Genomic DNA, 23,469 nt, shown 5'->3' on the forward strand with positions numbered 1-23,469 from the left:
GCAATGGGCATCGGTCCCTCGTCTCCCTCTGTTCCTGTCTCCTACAGCTCGTCAGCTCCAACCGGAGCCGTAACGGCCGCCGAGCAGAGTCCGACGACGAGGACGCGCGACGCGGTCGGCGACGGTGCGGATGAAGACGCCAGGCCAGATCCGGCCTTCTCGCGCAGCCTGCGCCTGCGCGTGAAGTGCAGCGCGCACGCTTTGCTGCTGCAGCTAGCGAGGCGACCGGCGAGTGCTGTGGCTCGTCTGCAGCTCGATCCACCTTCCCCTTGCGGCGCGACGCCATGCGCTCCACGTTAGGGACAAGAGCCACCGCAGCGGGGAGAAAGACGCGCGGGGACGCTCTCGGTGGCGGTCCTCCCCTTCTCTCCGCGGGCCGTGGCGTCGCGCCCTGGTGGCAGCCTCACGGCCGAGAGCTGGATGCTCGGGAGGCTAGTTTGCTTTTTTGAACGAGCCAAGCTGCCATGTTTGCTCGTTGGTTTACGAGCCAGCTCGCGAGCCACACGAGCCAAGCATCACAGCACAAGACGGCGGACGGCTCGTAGTCTGCCACCGATCATCATCTTCCAGTCCAACAGTACAGCTGTACAGGTCAAACGAAGAGCTCGGTCAGCCGACATGGCCCATCCGAGAAGCCGAGAAGTCTGATCTGAATAATGGCTGCGCGAGTTATGGGCTGGCCCGACTCATGTGGCGTTATCTACCCCCAACGGCCCAGGAGGCCTCCCGAGCCCGGACGGTAAATGAAGTACCGACGGGGGTGGACGGTAGATGAAATACGGACCACCCCGACCTGGCCGCCGGCCCGCGCTCTCCCGGCTGTCACCGGAGGCAACGTCGCCGTGGGGAAAGCACACCGTGCGTTCACCTCGCGTCCGTCTCCGTGCCCTCAGCATCTACCTGGGCTCTCCTTTATCTCTCGTCCCAGTCCCGTTCCTTTATCTCTCGTCTCTCCTCACGGTCTTCCTTTCCTGGGCTCCTGGCGGCGACGATTGGGCGAGCGGCGGCGCGATTCGGCCTCGTCTTCCTCGTCGGGCCCTTTGCCGGCGACGAGTACCCACCAGGTATGCCCTCCCTTTCTCTTCCCTTCCTGCTGTGCTTAACAGAACACCCCAATCCCTGATGTAAGCTACTTGTATTCGCATCTGACCCAGTTGCAATGCCAATATATACATCTATTATATACCTACTACCACTAACTTCGATTTTGTTCGCAAAGATTATCGTGTACACCCATGCCCTATGCTGGGTCAGCCCGTGACCCCAGGTGCATAAGACTATCCGCATCGCGCCTGTTTAGCGCAGCGCCAAACCACTTTCGCGCACCTTTCCGTGGAAAGACAGCCGCAGCCACGGGCCAAAAAGTTGGCGCACTGCGCGCTACTACACCAAATCAGGCTCAATTGGCAGGCGCAACGCCCTCGAATTGATTTCGCGGCTTCCGTGGGAAATATCCGGAGCGAATCGACTCGTCTCCTGGCCGAGCGAGCGGGAAGCGCCGCCGGCAGCGGCAACAAAGCAGCGAGTCCGCGCCCCTCCCGCAAGCAGCTGGCCCGCCGGAAGCCGGCGTCGCTTGCCCCAGTCCTGGAGCCACCGGCGGCTGCCCCATCGACACGGACCAGGAAGCGGCTACGGGAGCCCAACTCTCCTTCCAGGACGGAGTCCGTCGAGAGCCAGTCGTCGACGAGCAACGCCAAGTCCAGGTACCGCTCGAGATCCAGTTTCCCCACCTTCTATTTTCGAATCATGCATTCCATAGCTCGAGATCCAGTTGCCCCTTCTGTTTGCGCGTCTGATTCAACCTTTGATTGCGATTTGGTACCGATCTGGTAGCTTCTAGGATTAATCCGTGTTTACCAATGGTTAAAATCAATTTTTTTGCCGCATTTCTTTGCATTCAGGATGGATCCAGAGAAATCCCAGGACACTCAAAATTTTAATTGCTCTTTTGTTGAGATTATGCAACGGGGGTCATCATTTGGTAACTACTCTCCTGAGTGCCAAACGCTGCCAATATTCTCCCAGCAACCAACTTCATCTCCAATGCAGCAGCAAACCGCGTCCCCAATACAGCAGCCCACGCCACCTCCAATGCAGGTTCATATGCACCCACATATGCAACCACCCGTGCAACCTCATATGCAGCCATACATGTCACAGTTCATGTACCCACAAATGATGGCACAAATGTGCCCTCAAATGCATCCGCAAGGCATTAACACAACTGAAGTCGCTGAGGGTTCTGGGAAGAGAGGCCGAGGGGGTAGGCGCAAGGTCAGTGGCAAAAAACCTGCCCAGAAGCAAGCATCTAGACAAGAAGCAACCAAAGTAGTCGGCGCATATCCTCGCGTGGCCATAGGCATGATCGCGCCTAATCTCCTGTCTAGGCGGAGCATCGGGAGCACGGCGACGGCGGGACGATGACGCTTGATGCTTGGCTGCAAGAGCCATCGCAAGCACGACCATTTCGTCGTCGTCGTCAGCTAGCGCCTTCATCGTCTTCTTCCAACCCATTGTCTACTAGCTTGGTTCCTGCCACTGCCAATACAGACGCTCACAGACTGTTTTTATAACTTTTATTTTTATAGAACCGTTGGAAGCAATTCTATCCGTTGGAAGGAAGGAACAATTCTATCCGTTGGAACTTGGAGGTAGTTGAATTCTGTTTGATTAGCGCAGTGTTTGGCGCAATGACGCTGCAGGCTGCGCCAAAAAGTTGCTGCACCAAATCCATCCACCTAAGCAAACAGCGTGGGTCCATTCCGTTCGGCGTGACATTTAGCGCATAGCGCGATGCGGATAGTCTAAGCCTTCTATTTTCCCAAAAAAATTGGAGGTTTAACTGGAAATCTCCCTGTTGATTTTCTTGCCTCTGGAAAGCAGTATAGTAGCTTGAACTGAATGTACGTATTGCCAATTTTTATAGCTGTCTCGTGGTACCCCTAGCTCTAATCAACTAGTTGTTGATTGCTTGTAACATTTTCCTCTGAATTTGAATTGAACTACACAAATATCAGCACATTTTCCCCATTGTATTTGTTCATTCAAACCCTAGGTCATATTCGGCGTATCTCAGATATACGTTGTGGTAGAAAATTATGAACCTTGCTGATTCACATATGTTAAAAATAAATCAGGCAATGGACAATGGTTGATGTACAGGTGACAACCAGTGACATCCCATTTTGACCAGATTAGGTTACATGCATCTATGCAAAACATTATTTAGATAACCAAACTGACATGACATGTGTTGGTTGTTATAGTCTCCATGTTCATCTTGTCAAATCTGCCAACGTAAATATTGTTTCATGAAAATATCATAAGTAACCGTTAGGTGGGAAGATAGTTATAGGTGTAGGTCTACCTTGGTTATTCTAAATCGACAGGAAGGAGTGATAACTGATAACTCACAATGTGTTACACACTTGCAATTGCATTTGTATATCAGATAGTTATACAGCATTATGGAGGAAAATTCTACACTGATTTGAGAGCTGGATTGTCTAATAATTTACTTATTTGCAGGAGAACCATCAAGTTGTTTGGTGATAATGGACCCAAAGCATTCAGCCGAAGTGTCCAAGTACAGTTTCTTGGCTATTGGTTACCACTAAATTAATCATAGATTCAGTTCATTATATAACATAAAGGCCATCTGCAGGCATTTGGACAAGCAAAACCAAGCATTAATGCAAACATACCGCGCAATGTCCCATGAGTTGCATAAACTTCAGGTTAACTTCTGATAGTATGAGATTTTTTGCTGTGGGATTAGTATTTTGTATATAATGATCTTGTTAATACTTGCTACAGGTGGAGGAAGAAACAATCATGCGTAAGTTGTATGAACTTATGTCTGCAGAAGGGCTTCTTCCAAAGGTACATTCTTTGCCTACCTGTGGATGATGTGGAAGACTACAGTGCTAGTTCCAATGTTTGTCCTATTGGAGCTGTTGAGCCTATCATCATTTTTCCATTGAGCCAACTGTATTTTTCTTTTTCATTTTTATTTAGAGTGCTCATGGAACTCTTGAAATTTCTCTCTGAACTGGGATATATGGTGCATAAATTATATGGTAGAAGAATGAGGGACGTGAAGATAAGATGAAATGACCTACGAATTTGCTAAGAGTACTAGACTTGTTAGTCCTTAACTCCTTATTGATTTCCCTATCTCGATCTTACTAGTAGAATAGTTCTGATAAAAATTTGCCATGTGACAGACATGTATAGGACCAAAAGGAGATGTTCACAGAAGTAACCTGAATTAACATGATAAAGCTTTTTGAGTTCGCATCTTCTACTGTTCAAGCAATTGAGCACCCATGTGGCCATGTCTAAAGACCAAATGATGTTCAACAGAAGTAACCTGCTTCTTTTACTGTTCAAAATCAATTTAGCCATCCATATTTATGAGCAAAAGGAGATGCCATGACAGAAGTAAGATGTTTCCATGAAAGAAACTGCTGAACCTAGGCTTGAGTTAAACTAGCACAATCACAATTTGAGAAGTTATTTACATTTAATTGAAAATGCTTATGCTTACCCAACTCTAAGCAGTGCTGGCACTTGTAGAAGTAGTCACAGAATTGAAACGGCACCTGCTCCCACTACTTTTATCTCTGTAACTGCATGAAGGAACTCTGATAGATGTTTTTTTCGATCAAGTTTCTTCTCATGTTTGTGCTGCTTATGTACTTCACTACCTCATCCTTTTGTCTACTGCACTTTGGGTGTAATGATCAAAGGGCTTTATGCCTCACTTCAGTTTTCTAATAATTGATGCAGTGCAAGAAAGAAAAGCAACAGGAGGAAAAGGCTGTGGAATCAACTCTGGAGAACAAAGAATGGGAACCATAAAGCTTATCGACACCCATATGATCCGACATGGATACCAGTTCAGCTGAAGGGCTAGGCGTCTGTTATCTTCTCAATGGCAGTATTCTTCCATCACGACTTGGACGACCACATCATCATTTAAATTTGCAGTATGATGGATTAGCATTTAGCAGTAGAGAATTTCAGCTCCAGATGTTTCACAATTGAATCTTTGAACCTGAATATTGGTGTCTAGAAGAATAGAACCATCCCTAATTCCCTTTAGCTCTTATGCTTGAAATAAAGATTAGCAGTAGTACGATGGACTTTGCCTTTTGTTTTCCCCCTTCTCATAGAGCTATTTGTCCCCAGATACCGTGAGTGCACCGCTTGCACAAAGTTTGTACATATATTTTTTTTGGCTGAAGTAATGCAATTTCAATGTACAACTACACGATAGCATGTTAATCATTTTTATTGTGTGTTGTCGATCCCCCCGGAGATAGCAATGGCCGGCGCTGCACAGTGATGACGCTGAACGCAATCTATTCCGTAGGCGGTAGGCCGCTAGGTGCTTAGATGGTACCAAAAAGAGGTTCAAAACTTTATCGCTAAATAATCAACCAGAACACAACCATCAGAGTGGCGCAGCGGAAGCGTGGTGGGCCCATAACCCACAGGTCCCAGGATCGAAACCTGGCTCTGATAAATTTCAGTGGTTTCCCTCTTCTTTTTCTTTTTCCTTTTTTTATTGCAGATTTCTTCATTTTATCCTGATCTGCCCATTGATCTTGTATATTAAGGTTATGGTTTTGTCTAGATGTGCTCATGTTTGACCTAAGGATGGACCCTTGTTTTGGGAAAAATTAGGGAATGATGAGCTATCAATCAACTCCTTCTGTCCTTCATAATCGGGTAAAAGATACTAACCTAATACACACACAATACGCACGCAATATTATCTCGCAAAAAAAGTGTAAGAATATTACCTCAATGAACCTTCCGGTTTCCTGGAGTCTCGCGAAACCCCCTAAAATCGAGGAGGAAACCTACTGACTGACTTCTCGTCCCCAAGTCACCAAACCAGAGGGGGCGTCTCCACCTCCTCCACCTTCCTCGATCCAGCCATGTCGTCCGCGCCGCCCTCTCACCAATCCAAACCCTCCCAACACCGCCGCCAGCACCACAACCCCGGACCAAGGCAGCCGCCGCCGCAGCAGCGGTACGTCCACAAATCCGCCTCCCCCGCGGCCCCAAAACCTTCGCCCCCTTCCCAGCCATCGCTCACCACTGCGCTCCGATCGTCGACCGCCTCGTCCTCCGCGTCCGGCTCTGGCAGGGGCACCAGCGGCAGGGTTGGTGGCCCGGCGGCTGATAGATTCGTCGCGTACCTGCCGCATGACGAGGCCGTCGCGGCGGGGCTCGGCGGCCTTGACGCCCATGAGTCGCAGACCGTCGTCGACCTCCTCAACGATGCGCTCGCCGCGCTCCTCCGGGCCAAACCTCGAGAGCTCTGGCGCCAGGGTAAGCGAAATCACTCGCCTGTATGTTGGTCACTGATCGAACCTGATTGTTTGCTTCAGTGTTGTTGATCAACTTAATTTAGTGAGCCTTGTGATGCTTGTCCATTCAAAACAAACCAATGCTCCCATTTACAAGCATAGAATTATAGTGGGCATACATGTTTAGAAACTTCTGATTCCGCTAGCACGGCTGGATGCTTGGGATCTCGCAGTTTCTTTCAGTGCATGTAGTGGCTTAAACAACTGTGCTTCTGTTTTGATCTTGTTTTTAAATACGACTTGCTTCTTCCTAGATGTTTTTCCTGCCTATATGTAAAGTTGCAGTTCAAGTCTCTTAAAAAATTATGTTTGCAGTACAATTTAAACTGTACCGGTTTGTTGTGGATAATTCATGTGTCAGTCCCTGAAAACGTATCTCGAACTATTAGTTATTTGCTAGTTGCATTTTCAATTATGCTCAGGTTGCAGTGAAAATCCCAGTCAATATGTTCAAATCTGCAACATGTCCGCTACACTCAATTGCTGGACATGTTGCCTCGTTGACCTACAAAAAGGCAACATGTCTAGCAATTGAGTGTAGCGGAGATGCGTATGTTGCGCTGGTTTTGTGGGCACACAAGAAGGGATAGAGTCCAGACTGAGGATATTCGGGATAGGGTCGGGGTGGCACCAATTGAGGAGAAACTGATTCAACATCGGTTGAGATGGTTTGGACATGTCCAACGGAGGCCTCCTGAGGCGCCGGTGCATAGTGGGGTTCTAAAGCGGGTTGATAATGTAAAGAGAGGGAGAGGTCGACCTAAACTGACTTGGGGCGAGTCGGTTAAGAGAGACTTTAAGGAGTGGAATATCTCCAAGGAATTAGCTATGGATAGGAGCGCTTGGAGACTAGCAATCAACGTGCTAAACCGTGACCTTCGTTCCTGTTTCTGTTTACCCCTATCTCTACCTTCTGTCTCGTGTCTTTTTGCGTTTCTCTTATCCTTCTTTCTTTTGGGTTTCATCTCTAGCCTACCCCAACTTGCTTGGGACTAAAGGCTATGTTGTTGTTGTTGTTGCATCTGAAATGCATTAACTTGCTGTTACACCTGAGATGTCTCTGCAATGGTTTGCATATAAATAATTATGATTTGACGCAAAAGATTGATGCTATCTGGAGTCTACTATTAAGACAAATAGCAATCACACTTTCTTTAGTGAGCAAATATCAGGTGCACAAGAGTATAATAGTGAACTGCACATACTCAAATTCATACCTCGGATCTGATCTATGTGGACCAATGGGGGTGGGAATTCGCTCACCCATCTTTGTCTGACTTAAAGACAATAGGATTTAGTCAAATGCGCATATATTTACCAATATACTCTTGTGAACCTGATGCTTGTAGCACTATCAGGTACTATTCACATACACTGTCTTGCACTCTTGTGACATTCCTAAATAGGCAGTTAGAGAAACAGGGTTAAGATGGTTTCAACAGACTTATCGGCTGCCAATACAATTGTTTGGATATAACGGCATAAGGATCTGTCTTCCACGTGTCCGTGATTCTCGAAAAGAAGTTATCCTGATAAACAATAATTGAATCAATAGATCAGTTAATATGATTAATTTAATATGCCGGTATTCCACAATTGGTGCTTATGAAGTCAGCCACATCTAATCTTTATTAGTGACATATTAATTCTAACTTTTTTTCTTTCCCAGTGGCACAGAATACTTCTTTGCATGATTTCCTGGATAGTTACCTACAATTCAGGCACCGGTGGTATGATTTGCCACACCGGAGCCCAAAGAGGGCAGTAGCAGGTTTGGTTGTTGGGGAGCTTGAGCTTTGCCGTCGTGTCTTTATGGTCCTCTACCGCATGTGAGAATTTCTTCATTTCTCATTTTCTGTACAACCTTTTCATTAAGTCGCATTTGTTTGCTATGACCTATGATATGCTTCCTTTTTTGTTTTAGATCCTCAAACAAGGATCCTGGAGCAGGTCGTGGTGAGTCCCTTAGTATGAAGGAGCATACAGGTTGGATTAATACTACTCATTTATTCATCGTGTGGGGTTTATTGAGGAGCACATAGGTCAAAGTATAATGTATTCACAACTCCACAATGTTCCTTTGTAGCCCTTCTGCTGGAGAAAAAATTGCTTGATCTGCCAAAATTGTTGGATGTATGTGCTATATATGAGCATGACAACAACAAGTTAACAAGTTCACTGGTTAGTCCCTGAAGTAGCTTTTTGTTATTTTGGTTGTCTTAAGCACTTTTGTTTATCACAAGTTTTTAATTTGAAATCTACTTTGTTCTTTTGTCTAAATTTTCTTGATCGTGGACACTTGTGTTGACAAAGCGCACTCTCTGCATCTCCAGGTTACAAATGCTATTAATGTGCAGCCAAATGTCTTGGATGGCATTAATATTGTCATTCCCCAGTTCCTTGGCATTTTCCACACGATGCATGATAGGTGCATGACGTCTTTACAGGTGATCTTTGCCATTTGTTTCTATACCTTGTATTCGCTCATAGAATTGATAAAATATCTTATTTATTTGATAGCAATATTCCATAGCATTGTTAATAATTACTGTTTGTATGCTTTATTCTGGAGAAACCGCATGTAGGGTGGTAAGACTTCTTGTATTTCATTCATTCTTCTTTTAAAATTACATATACTCAAGTGTTTACTTGATGCGCTTAACTTTTGAGGACCAATAATAGCAATAATGAATTTGTCATGTATTTTTCAACTAATGGATAATAATTCTTTTCTAATATCTCATATGCATTGAACCTTCTTAACCAATCGAATTCAGGTGCTCACTTCAACAGGATCAATTGATAATGGATATATTCAACTTCATAAAGATTTCTTGGAGGTTACTTCTATCCATACTGGACTTATTCTGATTTGCCTACTGTATATTTTTCCTATTTCACCCCACCCCCTGAACTGATGATAAACTACTACAGGTGTTAGATTTTATAAATGATGCAATTGTTACTCTGGATTCCTTTGTTGGTGCTTATCAACCTGCTGCTTTGTTGTTCTGTACTAATTTTGAAATGAGGTAAACTTCTCATTCGTCCCAATGATGTTTAATGCCTTCGAGATCCTTCCTTGTTTCTTAATTCTGTAATGGTGCTTATCTCCTTCTTGATTGCAGCTATGGTGTTGAGGAATTACTGAATACCCTTTCAAGATTGTATGATTCATTGTTACCATCATTACTTCAGGGTTTTAAAGTTATATCCAAGTCCCAGAGCAATGGATTGGCATCACCTGACAGCATGCTTAGTGACACTGCTCTTGGTATAAGGATGTTATCAAAGAGAACAGTCAGATTTGGTTGGAGATTGTTGCACTACTGCTATTTAAATGATCAACTTAAGGAGCATGATGCTCAATCTTCTACTAAGATGTTTCCAGCTAATGTTGAAGACCCTATTATCAGGGGAGATATCTTGGTTCAAACACTCAAAGATATAAACAGAGAAGCCACTAACTCTTCTCAACTGAACCATGGAAATACTTTCCTCCAATCACTTGAAAGTGAATTTCAGTTAATGAGCCAGGTTGACAACATTCGGAACAAAGGTACACAATCAAATTATTCACCCAATTACCGCTTGTAATGTTTGGTATGTGATCTAATAGCTTATTTGTATAAGTCATCATAAAGTGTTAATGCCTCACAAAAGGACATTTTTTGCATATATTTATGAAAAATGTTTATCCTACTGTGAAGCCTGCTCATACAATCACTCTATGAGTTAACACAGCTGGCAATGTGATATGCTTCATGTTTTTTTAGAAGCTTAGACTTCCAGTTTTATGAAGTATCGTCTCCCAATAAATGGCAAACTTTGGATAGCAGGAGTTTGAAATCATTTGTTAGAAGGAAATATTCTTGTCAGAATCACCATTCAATTGGATTTTTCGTGCTTATGAGTCTGATGTCTTCATTTGAACTGACATTTTCCCCTATCATATAGCCTGTTGTTTAGATGATGCTTAATTCCCTGACAACACTCCTATATATCTTTTTCTGAAGGGTGTGGTATAGAGAGTTATCTTTTAATGAAAGGATGTCCTGCATGAAACTACACATGTAATTTTACAAACATCCACCATTTTACCTTAAAAGGTTGCTAACCAAGTGTTTCTTAGGTCAAATTTTCGAACTGAGTTCGAACATGTTTCTACATTAATAGCAAACTCTAGTGTGAGTAAAGGAGGATTTAAACCTGATTAAAGTTTGTATTGAACATTTCAACTGTTCTGGTAGTTCTATTTTGTTGATATCATCCTCGATATTTGAGTTATGGTTTCATAAGAAAGTGTACCAGTTGTTTCTAGATTCTGTCATGTGAATAACTTACCACAGCATTGTTTAATTAATTTACATGCTATATATTCTTTTACTTTTGAACTCATATTGATGACAGAGACTTTTTGTGAAATGTACTTTGTTTCTTTCACTCTTAACAGGATGGATGTACATGGATGATGAGCAGTTCCAGTTCATATCACGTTTGTGTGGATCTACTCACAGTTGGAATAGTATACCTGATTTGCCAGTCTCTTCTCATGGTGGTGAATTACAACAAAGGGATGAGGAAATGGCGATGGTTGAGTCCAAGATTAGTCAGATAAGGGACCTTTTCCCTGATTATGGGAAGGGTTTCCTTGCTGCTTGCCTGGAAGCCTACAACCTGAACCCTGAGGAAGTTATCCAAAGGATATTAGAAGGAACACTTCATCAAGATCTTCTAGCTCTGGATACATCATTAGAAGAGATGCCACAGAAAAAGGCACCAACTGCTGTAAAAGATAAAGGAAAGGGCATATTGGTGGAGACTGCGCCTCAAATTACAGCAAAACCCCATAAAGTTGCTCAGGCACGTTACATTGTTCAAGATGGCCCATCTTCTGCAGCTTCATCAGCACCCCAGGGCTCATCTTCTGCAATTTCATCAGCACCACAGGGCCCATCTTCTGCAGTTTCTTCAGAATTTCAGGGATCATCTTCTGCAATTTCATCTGTATCACAGGGCCCATCTTCTGCAGTTTCATCAGAATTCCAGGGATCATCTGCAATGTCATCTGTATCATCTGTCCCACAAGGTAGATTTACGAGGAAGGCCAATGATGATTTGCCTGACACTGCAATTCTGGACTCGAAAAATGCTAAAGATGCTGTTAGATCTGTTATCCTTGACTCCCAATATGAATATGAGGACGAGTATGATGATTCATTTGATGATCTTGGCTTCAGTGTGGTAGAGTCAAGTTTTGAGGAAACTGATGGTGCCAATGACACTGATACTTTATCACACGGGCCAAGATGGAGTTCACAGAAGAAACCGCAGTTCTATGTCAAGGACGGGAAGAATTACAGTTATAAGGTTGCTGGTTCAGTTGCTGTATCCAGTGCTCGAGAAGCAGCTGTCTTAAGGCAAACTCAAAAAGATACAATCTATGGTCTTGGCCGTGGTGGAAATGTTCCTTTTGGTGTTCCCAGTAGGCAACATATAGATGTGGAGGAAGCGGAGGTTCATGTTGCAAACAACTACGGCAGAGGAGATTCAAATCCCCGTGGCCGAGGAAGAAGGGGTGGCAGGGGTCAAGGCAACCCTCTAGAGGAGAATGAGAACCCCAGTGGACAAGGCTATGGCCGCGCTGGTAGAAGAGGGGGCTGGAATCAAGGCAGCATGGCTGAGGAAAATGGGAACCCTAATGGTCAACAAGGATTTGGCCGTGGTGGTAGAAGAGGGGGTTCCAATCAGCGCAGTCTAGCTGAGGAAGATGACGCTAACTCCCTAGGCAGACAACAAGGTTTTGGCCGCGGTGCAAGACGGGGAAGGAACCATGACCGTCCTGCAGAGGACAGCGAAGATCCTGATCCAGCAGAAGGCTTTGCTCGAGGTGGGCCAGCGCCCCGGGGTGGCGACCCTGGTAGGGGAGGTGGCCGGAATCATCACAGGAGAGATCGGGCAATGAAGAAGCATATGCAAGGATTGACAGGGCTGTAGCTTCTAGTAGCATTCAACTTTGAAGAGCTGAACTGTAAATGCATCCTTTTGGGGGCACTCATACATAGACCAGCCAGAATTTTGTACGTGTGCCCTCCATAGGTGCTCGTCTATATGTATTGTCGAAAGTAGCATATATAGAGGTGAATTACCGTTTAGTACTTTGTTTCGTGCAGTCGTTCATGTTCATGGTGCTTTTTAGTTCTCCAAACTTTCATACTCTCAAATGCAGCGAATATATGCGCTCTTGGACTGGAAAGTATTTTTAGTGGTGCCACGCTTATGAAAAAATCACTTCATCAGTTCCTGATTTGTCGTAATGTCATGTTGAAGCGAGTGATTTGAAACTGTTTGCAATGATATAAAAAAAACCTAGGGAGGAATCCTATGAAATGGCTGAAGTTGCATGGGTTCGCAGCCCACCAATCTGGCCCAGGGGGCTACTCGATTTCCACGTGCCCCAGGCCCAGAAGCCTCGTTTCCTCCACCAGGTGATCCCACTATAAATATCCCCGTAACCGTCGGCCGCCACTTCCACCTCTCCGCTCAACGCTCGCTCATCGCCGGTGCCCGAAGCGTCGCCGCCGCGCGCTGCCGAGCCCCTCCGACCCGGCACCGCCGCCCTCAAGCGACGAGTTGGCACTATGGCTCGGTAAGAACTTGTCCTTTTCCTTTACTCCCCGCTATCCAGGATGATACGGTTTCCATCCCCTAGATTTGAGTGGTTTTCGTGGTCAGAAAGTTGTGAGATCTAGGCGATGTCGTCTGGATGGTAGTTGAGAGCTCCCCACGATCCGGGACGATGTGGTTTCCATCCACTGTAATTGAAGGGGTTTTCGTGGTCAGAAAGTTGTATTGTAAGATCAGGATGGTCGTTTGGATGGCAGTTGTATGCGGCACTGGAGAAAGAGAGGAGAGAAGCGGGATCAGAGGGTTGATGAAGGGGAACGGGTTTAGGGTTTAGGTTTAATTGGGGGTCGTGGAAGGAGCGGAAAAGAGAGAAGCGCTCTCAAGCGTTTGACTGGTGGCTGAAAAGCTTCCATTGTTCCATGTCTCGTCACCTGGTTCAAGTTGCCGTGCTCATGCTTCTGGAGCAAGTTCGACAGCCTTAGGTGTTTTGTACCCCTTCGTATTTTGGCACAATCTTAGTCTACATTTGGGATATGTACTGGATCGTTTGATCTATATATATATATATATATGCAATTGTTAGAGATGTTTCCCTTGTAGCTCAGGCTTTTGTTTACTTAATTGTTGCATCAAGCGTCAATGTCAGTCTCGAATTGTTTATCAGGAAGGTTTAGCCATCCTGAATAGCGTTCCTGTTTCATGTTTTAGGTTGTGCTCTGCTTCTGCATTCTGTTCAGAGGTTTATGTAGGAAGGATAGATTGCATATGAATCGTGGGTTATATTGCACTAAGCCTTAAGTGCGAATATATAGGAGTACAAGACTTGGAGGGCAAGAAGCCTCCTCGAGATATTTCCTATACTACTAAATATATTCTAACATCCCCCCGCAGGTTTGCTTGTTCTTGTTGTCCTACCATGTTCACTGTTGTTGCCACGAGGTCTTATGAATGTTTGCGATTTCTCTGTGCATTTTTGTGACTCTTTTTGTAACTAAGAGACTCGTTGAGCTAGTTTTAGTCACCTGAGAATTTTATATGCACATTTGCACTTCAAATGCACGCACGCATGTATAGATTGGGTTCACTGCTTCACTAACCCTTGTGGCTAATGATGTATCATTATTTTCTTAGTATTGGACTGGTTGCTGCTTTGTTGCCAGTATCGGTTCTCAGTTGGTACCATGTCTGAATTGCATGATACGATGATTGGTAGTCCGTGGGGTTAGAATCAGTTCGATGCAAGTATACCCAGTGAAAGGAAACAATCCTTAAAAAATTGTTCTCTCTGATCGAGCATTAGCATTCTCAATTCATTTTATCTGCAGCTTTAGATGTGTTTGAACAAACTTACTTTCTCTGTTGGTATAATTTCTTCTATTTTTGTTTGATTATATGTTAGTACAAGTAATCATTTTGGAAGGCTTAAATTGCCAAGGTTTTGTTCTGGTTACTTTTACTGTATATGCACATGCATTTAAATGAAAATCTACTCAGTAATGTGATTTGTCTTTTCAGCAAAATCCCAGGAAAGCCCCCGCACAAGGGTGCTAGGACTAGGGCTAAGGCTTTTGTGGAGTGTTCTGGAAAGGAAAAGGGTAAGAAGAACCTTAACAAGATGGTGGAGGTGGACACAGCGTTTGTCCTTGAGAAACGGTATTGACTCTCTAGTGGCATTTTTAACCAGCATTTTCTTGGGTCCTTCAGTGCTGTTTTATGGACAATGTGTACTTGTATTTTGATCGTCGTGATATGCATTGTGTTTTCAGTTCTAGGTTTGATTCTAGTTAGATGTCAAAGCTTGTTTCACTTGATGAAAATTTTGAGTCAAAGGGATTTGATACTTTCTGCTTGTTTTTGTTATCTGATGATTATTTCTAGGGCTCTTACTTGATAACATGGAGTTTGTTGTTTACATGCGAAAATGCATTTTGGTCGCAATTTGTCTAGGACATAAAACCAACCCCTATTTAAATAACAATTTCTTTTTGAGAGTATGAGAAGTAGCCTAAATTAGTTCTAACAGTGATCTGCCGAAGACTTACATTGGCATGGTTTTATCCTTTTGTTTTTCCCCGCTGTATAAACATGTTGCATTTGCATGAAAATTTACACATTAATATGGTTTGTTTCAGTGGAACTGATGAAAAAGCCCTGCGTAAGGCTTCTGATGTCAACATGCTCGTAGAGCTGTGCAGTGAGAAAAAGGCAGCTTCTGGGGGGGGAACTGAAAAGTTTGTCACTATCATTCCACGCTTTAAACTTAGGTATTGCCTGATCCTCCTTTCGTAAGCAACTTTTCTCATGGAGTCTTGGTTAGCATTGCTCAGTTCTGCTGCCATTGAATATATGTTTTTAGTTCAGTTTTACCTGGAAACTTTTTAATTGGTAGGTTTGAGGTTGGCTGGTTTATATGTTCAGAGGAATCTGTAGGTTAGGTTATACTGATTATTCATCCTTTCTGGTGATGCCTTCAGTTTAGTTAAATTTTTAAGTGTTGACCTGCATACTCTCTCTTCCCTTGTATTGTAGGCGGGGTGGCAAAGTTTACAGAATTGAGTTCCTTCGGAAGCGCCTCATGAAGATCCTGCTGACCATGAATGAAGATTATGAATGAAGTCCCGGAGAGAAAAATGCTCTAGATGTTCCCATCCTTTATGTACTGTTAAAAGACTTGCGGCTGTGAGACTAAGAGACAGATCACTTAGAAGTACTGTTTGGCTTATGTGGTTTTATTACTGTCGTTTAGTTACTGCTGTTGGGTAACGTGACAAGCTACATCTTAGTTGATGATAAATGTTGCCTCCCGGCCGACAGATAAACATTGCCTGGTGAAGTGTGAAGTTCATGCTGAAAGAACTTATCTGTTTCGTATATGTTGGTTTGAAATATCTGTGGGTTGCGTACTTTGATATATGATGATGGTTTGAATTATCTGTGGGAGTTAAAGGGTGATGCAAAGTAGCATTTAGTACCTGTTTCTTTCAGCAGAATTTTCTGCCGTTTTGCAATCTGTAAGTTGTGCGTAACATCCCCATGATTTCAGTCTATAGATGGATATATGCAATCTGTCGTTGCTGTCCGTTGCCTCCTACATGTGGTGACCCTGTTCCGTGCCGCCACTCCTACATGGAGGGCTCTCCTCTCGTCTCCTCAACGGAAGCATGGACGGCGGGGCGGGCTCTCCCTCGCGCAAGCTCGCCGGCGGCGCGGCCCTTTCCCACTGGAGCGCTCTAGCAGCGGGGGCGCGGCTCTACCCCAGTGCCAAGGCGACGTGACGCGACGCCATCCGAGTGCACGCTCCGGCGGCGGCGGCTTGACCTGGCCCTCCTCGTTTGCCAGCCCAGTTTGGTTCGGAACCAAGCGTTGTAGCTGCAGTCCAGTCCTGCGCAGAACTGAAAGAGCAGCCTATAACGCACTGTCCTGCCTCCTACGTATTGCAAGTTAAACCATTGACGTCTCCAAGTACCCGTTGCCTCTAGAAGAGCGTTGCTGCAAACCCCGTCCAATCCTGACATTCTGGAACCACGGAGAGGAGAGGACTCCCCCCAATCCCACTATCCCAGTCGTCCGCATCGCCTTTGCCCGTTTGCCGGCAGCTCCCGTGGGCTCCCAGAGTCACAGTCACAGGACTTCTTTCTGTCATGTTAGAACTTGCTATTCGTCAGTCAATGTCATAATGAGGCTGCAGATTACAATTTCATATACATTTTTTCTCCTAATAGCAAGATTTTTTCTTTCCATACATATTTCTACTGCATAAATGTGGAACCATGTATTTCATTCCCGAAAAGTATTAAATCATATCATTGGTCCCACAGACCTTCCTTTCCATGGAGTGCTTTGAAGGTAAGGAGAGTCGGGCAATGAGGCAATTGACATGCATGTTCTCTGAGAACTTAAGGTTTTGTATTGTGCATTGGCTGGATGCGCTAGCTTGTTGAATTCTCGACCTTGTTGCATTGACCCTATGCTTTGCTAGACAATGGTAAACCTTTGGCCGAGCTATGCAATGGAGTGCTTATGGTACCAGGTCATTTTGGCAACCTGTGCTGTGCACAAAAGCTCGATTTATGCTACGATGCTTTGCAGGCAATCTAGTGCGCACCATCATTACATAAATAAAAAGACTAAAGGAAATGGCTGCTGCATCATAGCACCCAAAATAGCACCGAACATCGGAACGGAACCTCGGGCCAACGTTGTAACCGTCGTGTGGGGAAAAGAACTTTCATAAATTGGTACCAGTCCTGACAAAGAAAAGTTGAAACAGAATATATGTATAACAATGCTAAAACCAGTTCGTCAATCCAATCCAACTAATCTTTAGAGAGTTCAACAAGATTAAGCTTCCACCCATCCATAATCATGTCTTAAAGATTATTTGTGTGGAGAAGGAAACCCCAATCCCGAGCTGATCCAGTATCATGTCTTGCTCGTATTTATTTTTCGGAAACATCCAACCTGTTGGACAGCAGGTCAGATTGCCGCTGACTGCATCACAGGTTTCACATGGATCTTTATCTTGCAAAAGAACTGTCTCCAAACTAGAAGCACAGTCCATGACACCTCTAATAAACTTCATGTGTTTCTTGATTGCCATGAAACCCACAAATTCAAGCCTTGTTAATTGCAGATGCCCGGAACTTTTGAACTTATTACGTTTCTGCCAAGGATTAGTTCTTTTAGGGAATGCTTTCCTGGTTTCTTCAGTGGCCACGTCACACATGTGATTCCACACCTGAGTTCAAAATGGCACGGTTGATTGTTAGTATCATCTTTCTTTGATAGTTCAATGTCCATCTAGAAGTACATGGGCATGATGGAAATAAAGAGTGCAAAACCCTAAACAAAGCATAAAAGGGCATGGAAACAACAAGTACCTCAATTCCAAATGTCTTTAGAGAAGGGGCGGTTTCAAGAAGAGCAATTGTCCATAGAAGGCCAAAGTTGACATGGATACTATGTATAAACATCTTGGTTAACTTGTTGAATGAAGTACAAAGCTTCTTTCCTTCAGGTAGCATCCATATCTGGTGAGAAGAATGTTACAGATATACCAAAGTGGATCAGATCACATGGCATTCTAGTTGTTGTTTTATCATAATCAATAAAATAGCAATTACAAGAACAGTTAATGTTCCAGGTTATTCTAAATAAATTGTGCAAGTTTAAAAATTAATATCACTTAGCATGTCCAAGTAAGTCCTATTTCCAACTTGGTACAGGAGCAAAATAGCAGGGGAAAAAACTACAATAATGCTTCTGTGAACACTCTTACCTTCTCTCCATAGAAATCCAAAGTAAGAACCTTTATATTCGTGGAGCCATGTAAAAGCTCACTTAAATTGAGTCCAGATTGATGGTTTAGCGCACAACAAACAAGACTCAGATCCTCAAGGCAAGGAACGTAGCCAAAATATAAGGGGGTACCAAACGAGATCCAAGATTCACAATGTAGCACAGATAGTTTTGGAAGGCATAATAACTCAATCTTCTCAAAGCGACAAGACGCAAGTCTTAGATAAGAGATTTTTGAGTTTGGCATGTCAATCTTCAGTACGGATAGATTCCCAGTATCACAGTTGGTCAACTCCAGATGTTGTAGTTGCTCACAGCTATCTAGGAGTTGGTGCATTTCTAACTCGCTAAATCTAGCGCAGTGCAGATCAAGCTTTGTTATACACTGAAAGAGATTGGGAAAAGCATCAAAGAAACAGACCAGATTATTTGCATGCCGCATCATATCCGCCCCATCACAATATTCATCACTACTAGTTGGTAAGGCAAGCTCCACACTTTTCACATTACCGTTGTCAGTAGCTTCGCAAACTAACTCACCAATGTCATACAAGTAATTGGCAGTCAGGCAGAGGTCGAGGCTTGCTGTTTTCGTAGCCCTTTCACTCCCTGGGGCAGCCAGACATATCCTCGCTGCTTTGGTCATAGCTGCCATTGCTTCATCTACCACTTTATTATTAGTCAAAGTGTCGTGGGAGAGGATAAAGTCCCAAATACTTAAGTAGATGTGAGGCAGTAAGGAAGGAAGGTGCCTCCATCGAGTTGACGAAAAGCTGGCCCTTATAGATGACATAATGTTTGTTTTCCCCAAGATATGGAGTAAAATATCATCAGGCAATTTGCTGAACCTATCATCATCATCCACCTTCAAGAAACAAAAGAAGGAAGACATCTCTTCATTTATTAATTATTTGAGTAAAAAATTATTAAGAATAGCTAGATCCGAGCTTGTGTTTCTTTATGATATGATTTCAGAACAGTGAATAAGATGGTACAATGATTGCTATATCATAGTTGCATTCAACAATTACAGAAACTTAATGGTGAAGATTATGACAGTCAATTTTTAACAAAACCTATTTCATAGAGTAAGAAATCACGCAAGAGAGGCAAAAAGGAAATAGAAAGAAAATGTAAAAATCTTACGTGGTTTTGGACGTTATTTGACCCCATGAATAATCTAAGGAGCTTCTACACGTCTGAAGCTTGCAAAGGGCCTTTGTACACAGCTGAAGCTATGAGACAAAGGGCCCTCGATCTCTGTATATATATATATATATGAGGTCTACCCGACCTCCACCGAAACTGAAACAGACCCTGATCCGACTATATCTCCGGATCCATGAAGATATAAGGCAAACAAAATCATGGAAGAACCATCCAATTATTATCTAAAACAAAGAGCCAAATCGTTGTGATCCTCTCTTTCCCGTTAGATAGATAAAGATCTAGGCCAACTACAGCTTACTATTACTTCAGATTTGGGACTCCTCATCCTTTACGGTGGATGGTGCGGTGCTATTACTATTACTATTGCAGGTATATGGTGCGGTGCGGTGTTCTTCTCGGACACGAACCGGATGAGATAGAACTAGAATTCCACCCGTTGATCCTCTTGCCGTGCCAGCTGGGGAGGAAGGAATCCGGGAAACATTTTCTGTGGCACGGATACGGGGAAGACAGAAGTAGGAAGTCCCACAACGGGATCGTTTACGTTCAGAAATAAAAGGACAACGAATCGTGTAGCCAGTATTTCAGTCCAGCTACGTTTTCCAAGCCATGCAAAACATCGTAAGCTCCATCGTGATTTCACTTTCGCAGGAAACGAAGGAAACAGGCAAAGCACTCACAAACAGGGAAACAGCGTTCAGGCCCAGGCAAAGTAGATCTGAGGGTTGGTGTTTGTAGAACATGACGTGTGTATTAATTATTTTCACACGATCGTGTCGCGTGCCTGCCTGCCGAACTATAGCTATTAGCTAGAACCTCCTGATGGCGACGATGCGGCGCTGGTCCTCACGCACGGACACCAGGAACAGCATGGCCTAGGCGTCCCCCTGCACGTCGACGAAGTGGTGCCGCGTGCCGGTGCCCTCGTCGAAGAAGCTCTCGCTGCCCAGCACGCGCGGCGCCCCTCACCACCTCCGCCACCTCGTTGCCCTCCGTCACCGTGAACGTCACGCCGTCGCACCTGACGCGGGCGGCGGCGGCGGCGGGCTTCCTCCTCTGGCGCGCCGTCGGAGTCCATGATGCCAATGATCTTTGGACATGTGGGCCCACAACCAGGATCAGGAGCTGGCTCGCATCCGCGAACTCGCCCGCGGCTTCCCGATCGCCACGGTGGCCGCTTCCCACGACGGCCCTCCTGCCTTCTTGCCCTCCGGGAAAGCATTCCCCCACACGCTAGAGGGCAACTACGAGGCCGTCCGCGCCAGCGTCGAGCGCGCGACGTCGGCGCAGGTCGCCCTGGCCCTGTCCAGCCGCGACGGCGAGCTCGCCCTGGGCGGCCGCGTGTGGCGGTTCCACCTGGGCGCTGGCGCCGGCCTGGACGACCCGCGGAGGGTCTGCGCGGGCATCAGGGCGCACGCCCGCGCCGCCATGCCCCGCGGCTCGCTGGTCACGTTGGACGGCGCCGAGGACGCGGCGTACCTGGTCAGGCACATCGTCGATGGCGGCCTGCCGCGCCTGCGCGACGAGTTCCTGCGCGCGTGCGGCGTGTGCTTCCCCGCTCGCCGTCGCCGGCGGCGGCTCGGGCGCCTTCCGCGCGTTCCTCGCGCTGGCGCAGGACGCGTGGTTCTGGGAGGTGAAGGTGGCGTACAACGCGTTCCTCTACGGCCTCGGCGCGGCGGACAACGAGTACCTCGTCCGATACAAGATGGACAAGGTGGAGGAGGAGGAGAGGGACAGACGGCTCACGGAGCTACTGCATCTTCACGTACACGACGAGGCAGTCCTCCAAAACATACGAATTCTCTAGCAAATGTTGATTTCTCCATTCAAAAGACGTCGCTCGCGATTGCGAGCGTCACCTGAAAATGCATGCGACAGTCTTCAGACTTGCAGGAACAGACCTCGCTATATCCTTCCAGGGCATCTTGGCAACCTGCGCTGTGCATACAAGCTTGATTTATGCTACGAGGCTTTGTAGGCAATCTAGTGTTCACCATCATTACATAAATAAAAAGATAAAAAAAAGACTAAAGGAAATGACTGCTGTAACAAAATTCCAAGCCATAGGTACATTATGCGCTCAAGCGCTAACAAAGAATCTTTACAGATTTCAACTAGATTTAGCTTCTACCCATCCATAATCATGTCTTAAAGATTATTTGTGTGGAGCATGAAACCCCAATCCCGAGCTGATCCAGTATCATGTCTTGGTCGTATTTATTTTTCGGAAACATCGAACCTGTTGGACAACAGGTCAGACTGCCGCTGACTGCATCACAGGATTCACATGGATCTTTATCTTGCAAAAGAATTGTCTCCAAACTAGAAGCATAGTCCATGACATCTCTAATAAACTTCAGGTGTTTCTTGATTGCCATGAAACCCACAAATTCAGGCCTTGTTAATTGCAGATGAGCGGAACTTTTGAACTTATTGCGTTTCTGACAAGGATTAGTTCTTTTAGAGAACGCTCTCCTGGTTTCTTCAGTGTCCACGTCACACCTGTGGTTCCACACCTGAATTCAAAATGGCATGACCGATTATTACTCCCTCCGTTCTGAAATATAAGGCATTTTGGTTTGTCCTAAGTCAAACTGTTAAAGTTTGACCAAATTTAAAAAATAGTAAAAATATTTTGAATGTCAAATGAGAATATGAGAATAATTATATCCATTGTGAAATATATTTTCATAATTTACTTATTTGGTGTGTTAGATATTAATGTTCTTCTCTATAAATTTGATCAAACTTAGACTACTTTGACTTAGGACAAAACAAAATGCTTTATATTTCAGGACGGAGGGAGCAAGTATCATCTTTCTTTGATAGTTCAATTTCCATCTAGAAGTACATGGGCGTGATGGAAATAAAGAGTGCAAAACCCTAGACAAAGCATAAAAGGGAAAGGAAACAAGTAACTCAATTCCAAAAGGGGCGGTTTCAAGAAGAGCAATTGTCCATAGAAGGCCAAATTTGACATAGATACCATGTATAAACATCTTGGTTAACTTGTTGAATGAAGTGCAAAGCTTCTTTCCTTCAGGTAGCATCCATATCTGGTGAGAAGAATGTTACAAATATGCCCAAGGGGATCAGATCACATGGCATTCTAGTTATGCTTATTTAGCCTGTTGTTTTATCATAATCAATAAAAATAGCAATTAGGAGAACGGCTAATGTTCCAGATTATTCTAAATAAATTGTGCAAGTGTAAAAATTAATATCACTTAGCATGTCCTAGTAATTAAGTCCAATTTCCAACTTGGTACAGGAGCAAAATAGCGGGGGGGGGGGGGGGGGGGTGGATTATTTACAATAATGCTTCTGTGAAAACTCTTACCTTCTCTCCATAGAAATCCAAAGTAAGAACCTTTATATTCGTGGAGCCATGTAAAAGCTCACTTAAATTGAGTCCAGACTGATATCTTGCCGCAGAACAAACAAGACTCAGATCCTCAAGGCAAGGAACGTAGCCAAAATATAAGGGGGTACCAAAAGAGCTCCAAGATTCACAATATAGCACAGATAGTTTTGGAAGGCATAAAAACTCAATCTTCTCAAAGCAACAAGACGCAAGTCTTAGATAAGAGATTTTTGAGTTTGGCATGTCAATCTTCAGTACGGATAGATCCCCAGTATCACAGCTGTTCAACTCCAGATGTTGTAGTTGCTCACAGCTATCTAGGAGTTGGTGCATTTCTAACTCGCTAAATCTAGCGCTGTACAGAACAAGCTTTGTTATACACTGAAAGAGATTGGGAAAAGCATCAAAGAAACAGACCAGATTATTTGCATGCCGCATCATATCCGCCCCATCACAATATTCATCACTACTAGTTGGTAAGGCAAGCTCCACACTTTTCACATTACCGTTGTCAGTAGCTTCGCAAACTAACTCACCAATGTCATACAAGTAATTGGCAGTCAGGCAGAGGTCGAGGCTTGCTGTTTTCATAGCCATTTCACTCCCTGGTTCAGCCAGCAGACATAT

At 44.6% G+C, this 23,469-nt stretch overlaps 3 protein-coding genes and 1 non-coding gene across 6 annotated transcripts; all 4 read left to right on the forward strand.

Moving 5' to 3' along the window:
- Window positions 1-784: 784 nt before the first annotated feature.
- On the forward strand, window positions 785-5,273 carry LOC112877761. 2 transcript variants are annotated; one of them, XM_025942122.1, is made up of 6 exons: window positions 785-1,064; window positions 1,220-1,703; window positions 3,529-3,586; window positions 3,665-3,737; window positions 3,817-3,882; window positions 4,792-5,273. In XM_025942122.1, exons 3-6 carry the CDS (start codon window positions 3,555-3,557, stop codon window positions 4,861-4,863), a joined length of 243 nt encoding a protein of 80 aa, XP_025797907.1. In that variant the 5' UTR covers window positions 785-1,064; window positions 1,220-1,703; window positions 3,529-3,554; the 3' UTR covers window positions 4,864-5,273. The 2 variants fall into 2 exon arrangements, with proteins under 2 accessions (XP_025797907.1, XP_025797908.1); XM_025942123.1 differs by lacking the exon at window positions 1,220-1,703.
- Window positions 5,274-5,457: 184 nt separating this feature from the next.
- Window positions 5,458-5,529, forward strand: TRNAM-CAU. Its single transcript has one exon. It is a non-coding gene; the product is annotated as a tRNA-Met (tRNA).
- Window positions 5,530-5,850: 321 nt separating this feature from the next.
- On the forward strand, window positions 5,851-12,639 carry LOC112874888. 2 transcript variants are annotated; one of them, XM_025938453.1, is made up of 9 exons: window positions 5,851-6,345; window positions 8,053-8,212; window positions 8,308-8,369; window positions 8,470-8,564; window positions 8,717-8,830; window positions 9,161-9,223; window positions 9,318-9,415; window positions 9,512-9,942; window positions 10,837-12,639. In XM_025938453.1, the coding sequence occupies exons 1-9, from the start codon at window positions 5,949-5,951 to the stop codon at window positions 12,378-12,380; spliced, it is 2,964 nt and encodes a 987-aa protein (XP_025794238.1). In that variant the 5' UTR covers window positions 5,851-5,948; the 3' UTR covers window positions 12,381-12,639. The 2 variants fall into 2 exon arrangements, with proteins under 2 accessions (XP_025794238.1, XP_025794239.1); XM_025938454.1 differs by having other exon boundaries at window positions 6,250-6,365.
- Window positions 12,640-12,927: 288 nt separating this feature from the next.
- LOC112877174 lies at window positions 12,928-15,941 on the forward strand. The gene is made up of 4 exons (XM_025941389.1): window positions 12,928-13,032; window positions 14,526-14,663; window positions 15,143-15,274; window positions 15,540-15,941. The coding sequence occupies exons 1-4, from the start codon at window positions 13,025-13,027 to the stop codon at window positions 15,622-15,624; spliced, it is 363 nt and encodes a 120-aa protein (XP_025797174.1). The 5' UTR covers window positions 12,928-13,024; the 3' UTR covers window positions 15,625-15,941.
- Window positions 15,942-23,469: the final 7,528 nt, after the last annotated feature.

The sequence above is a fragment of the Panicum hallii genome, chromosome 9, assembly GCF_002211085.1.
Source record: "Panicum hallii strain FIL2 chromosome 9, PHallii_v3.1, whole genome shotgun sequence".
Classification (NCBI taxonomy): domain Eukaryota; kingdom Viridiplantae; phylum Streptophyta; class Magnoliopsida; order Poales; family Poaceae; genus Panicum; species Panicum hallii.

Excerpts from the sequence above, each read along its gene's own strand:
- LOC112877761 (XM_025942122.1), top strand. The coding sequence starts at position 3,555 with ATGGACCCAAAGCATTCAGCCGAAGTGTCCAA. Across the intron at positions 3,587-3,664 it reads CATTCAGCCGAAGTGTCCAA|GCATTTGGACAAGCAAAACC; the intron begins GTACAGTTTCTT and ends GGCCATCTGCAG. Across the intron at positions 3,883-4,791 it reads CAGAAGGGCTTCTTCCAAAG|TGCAAGAAAGAAAAGCAACA; the intron begins GTACATTCTTTG and ends TAATTGATGCAG.
- LOC112874888 (XM_025938453.1), top strand. The coding sequence starts at position 5,949 with ATGTCGTCCGCGCCGCCCTCTCACCAATCCAAACCCTCCCAACACCGC. Across the intron at positions 9,416-9,511 it reads TGTACTAATTTTGAAATGAG|CTATGGTGTTGAGGAATTAC; the intron begins GTAAACTTCTCA and ends TCTTGATTGCAG. Across the intron at positions 9,943-10,836 it reads TGACAACATTCGGAACAAAG|GATGGATGTACATGGATGAT; the intron begins GTACACAATCAA and ends CACTCTTAACAG.
- LOC112877174 (XM_025941389.1), top strand. Across the intron at positions 14,664-15,142 it reads GCGTTTGTCCTTGAGAAACG|TGGAACTGATGAAAAAGCCC; the intron begins GTATTGACTCTC and ends GGTTTGTTTCAG. Across the intron at positions 15,275-15,539 it reads ATTCCACGCTTTAAACTTAG|GCGGGGTGGCAAAGTTTACA; the intron begins GTATTGCCTGAT and ends CTTGTATTGTAG.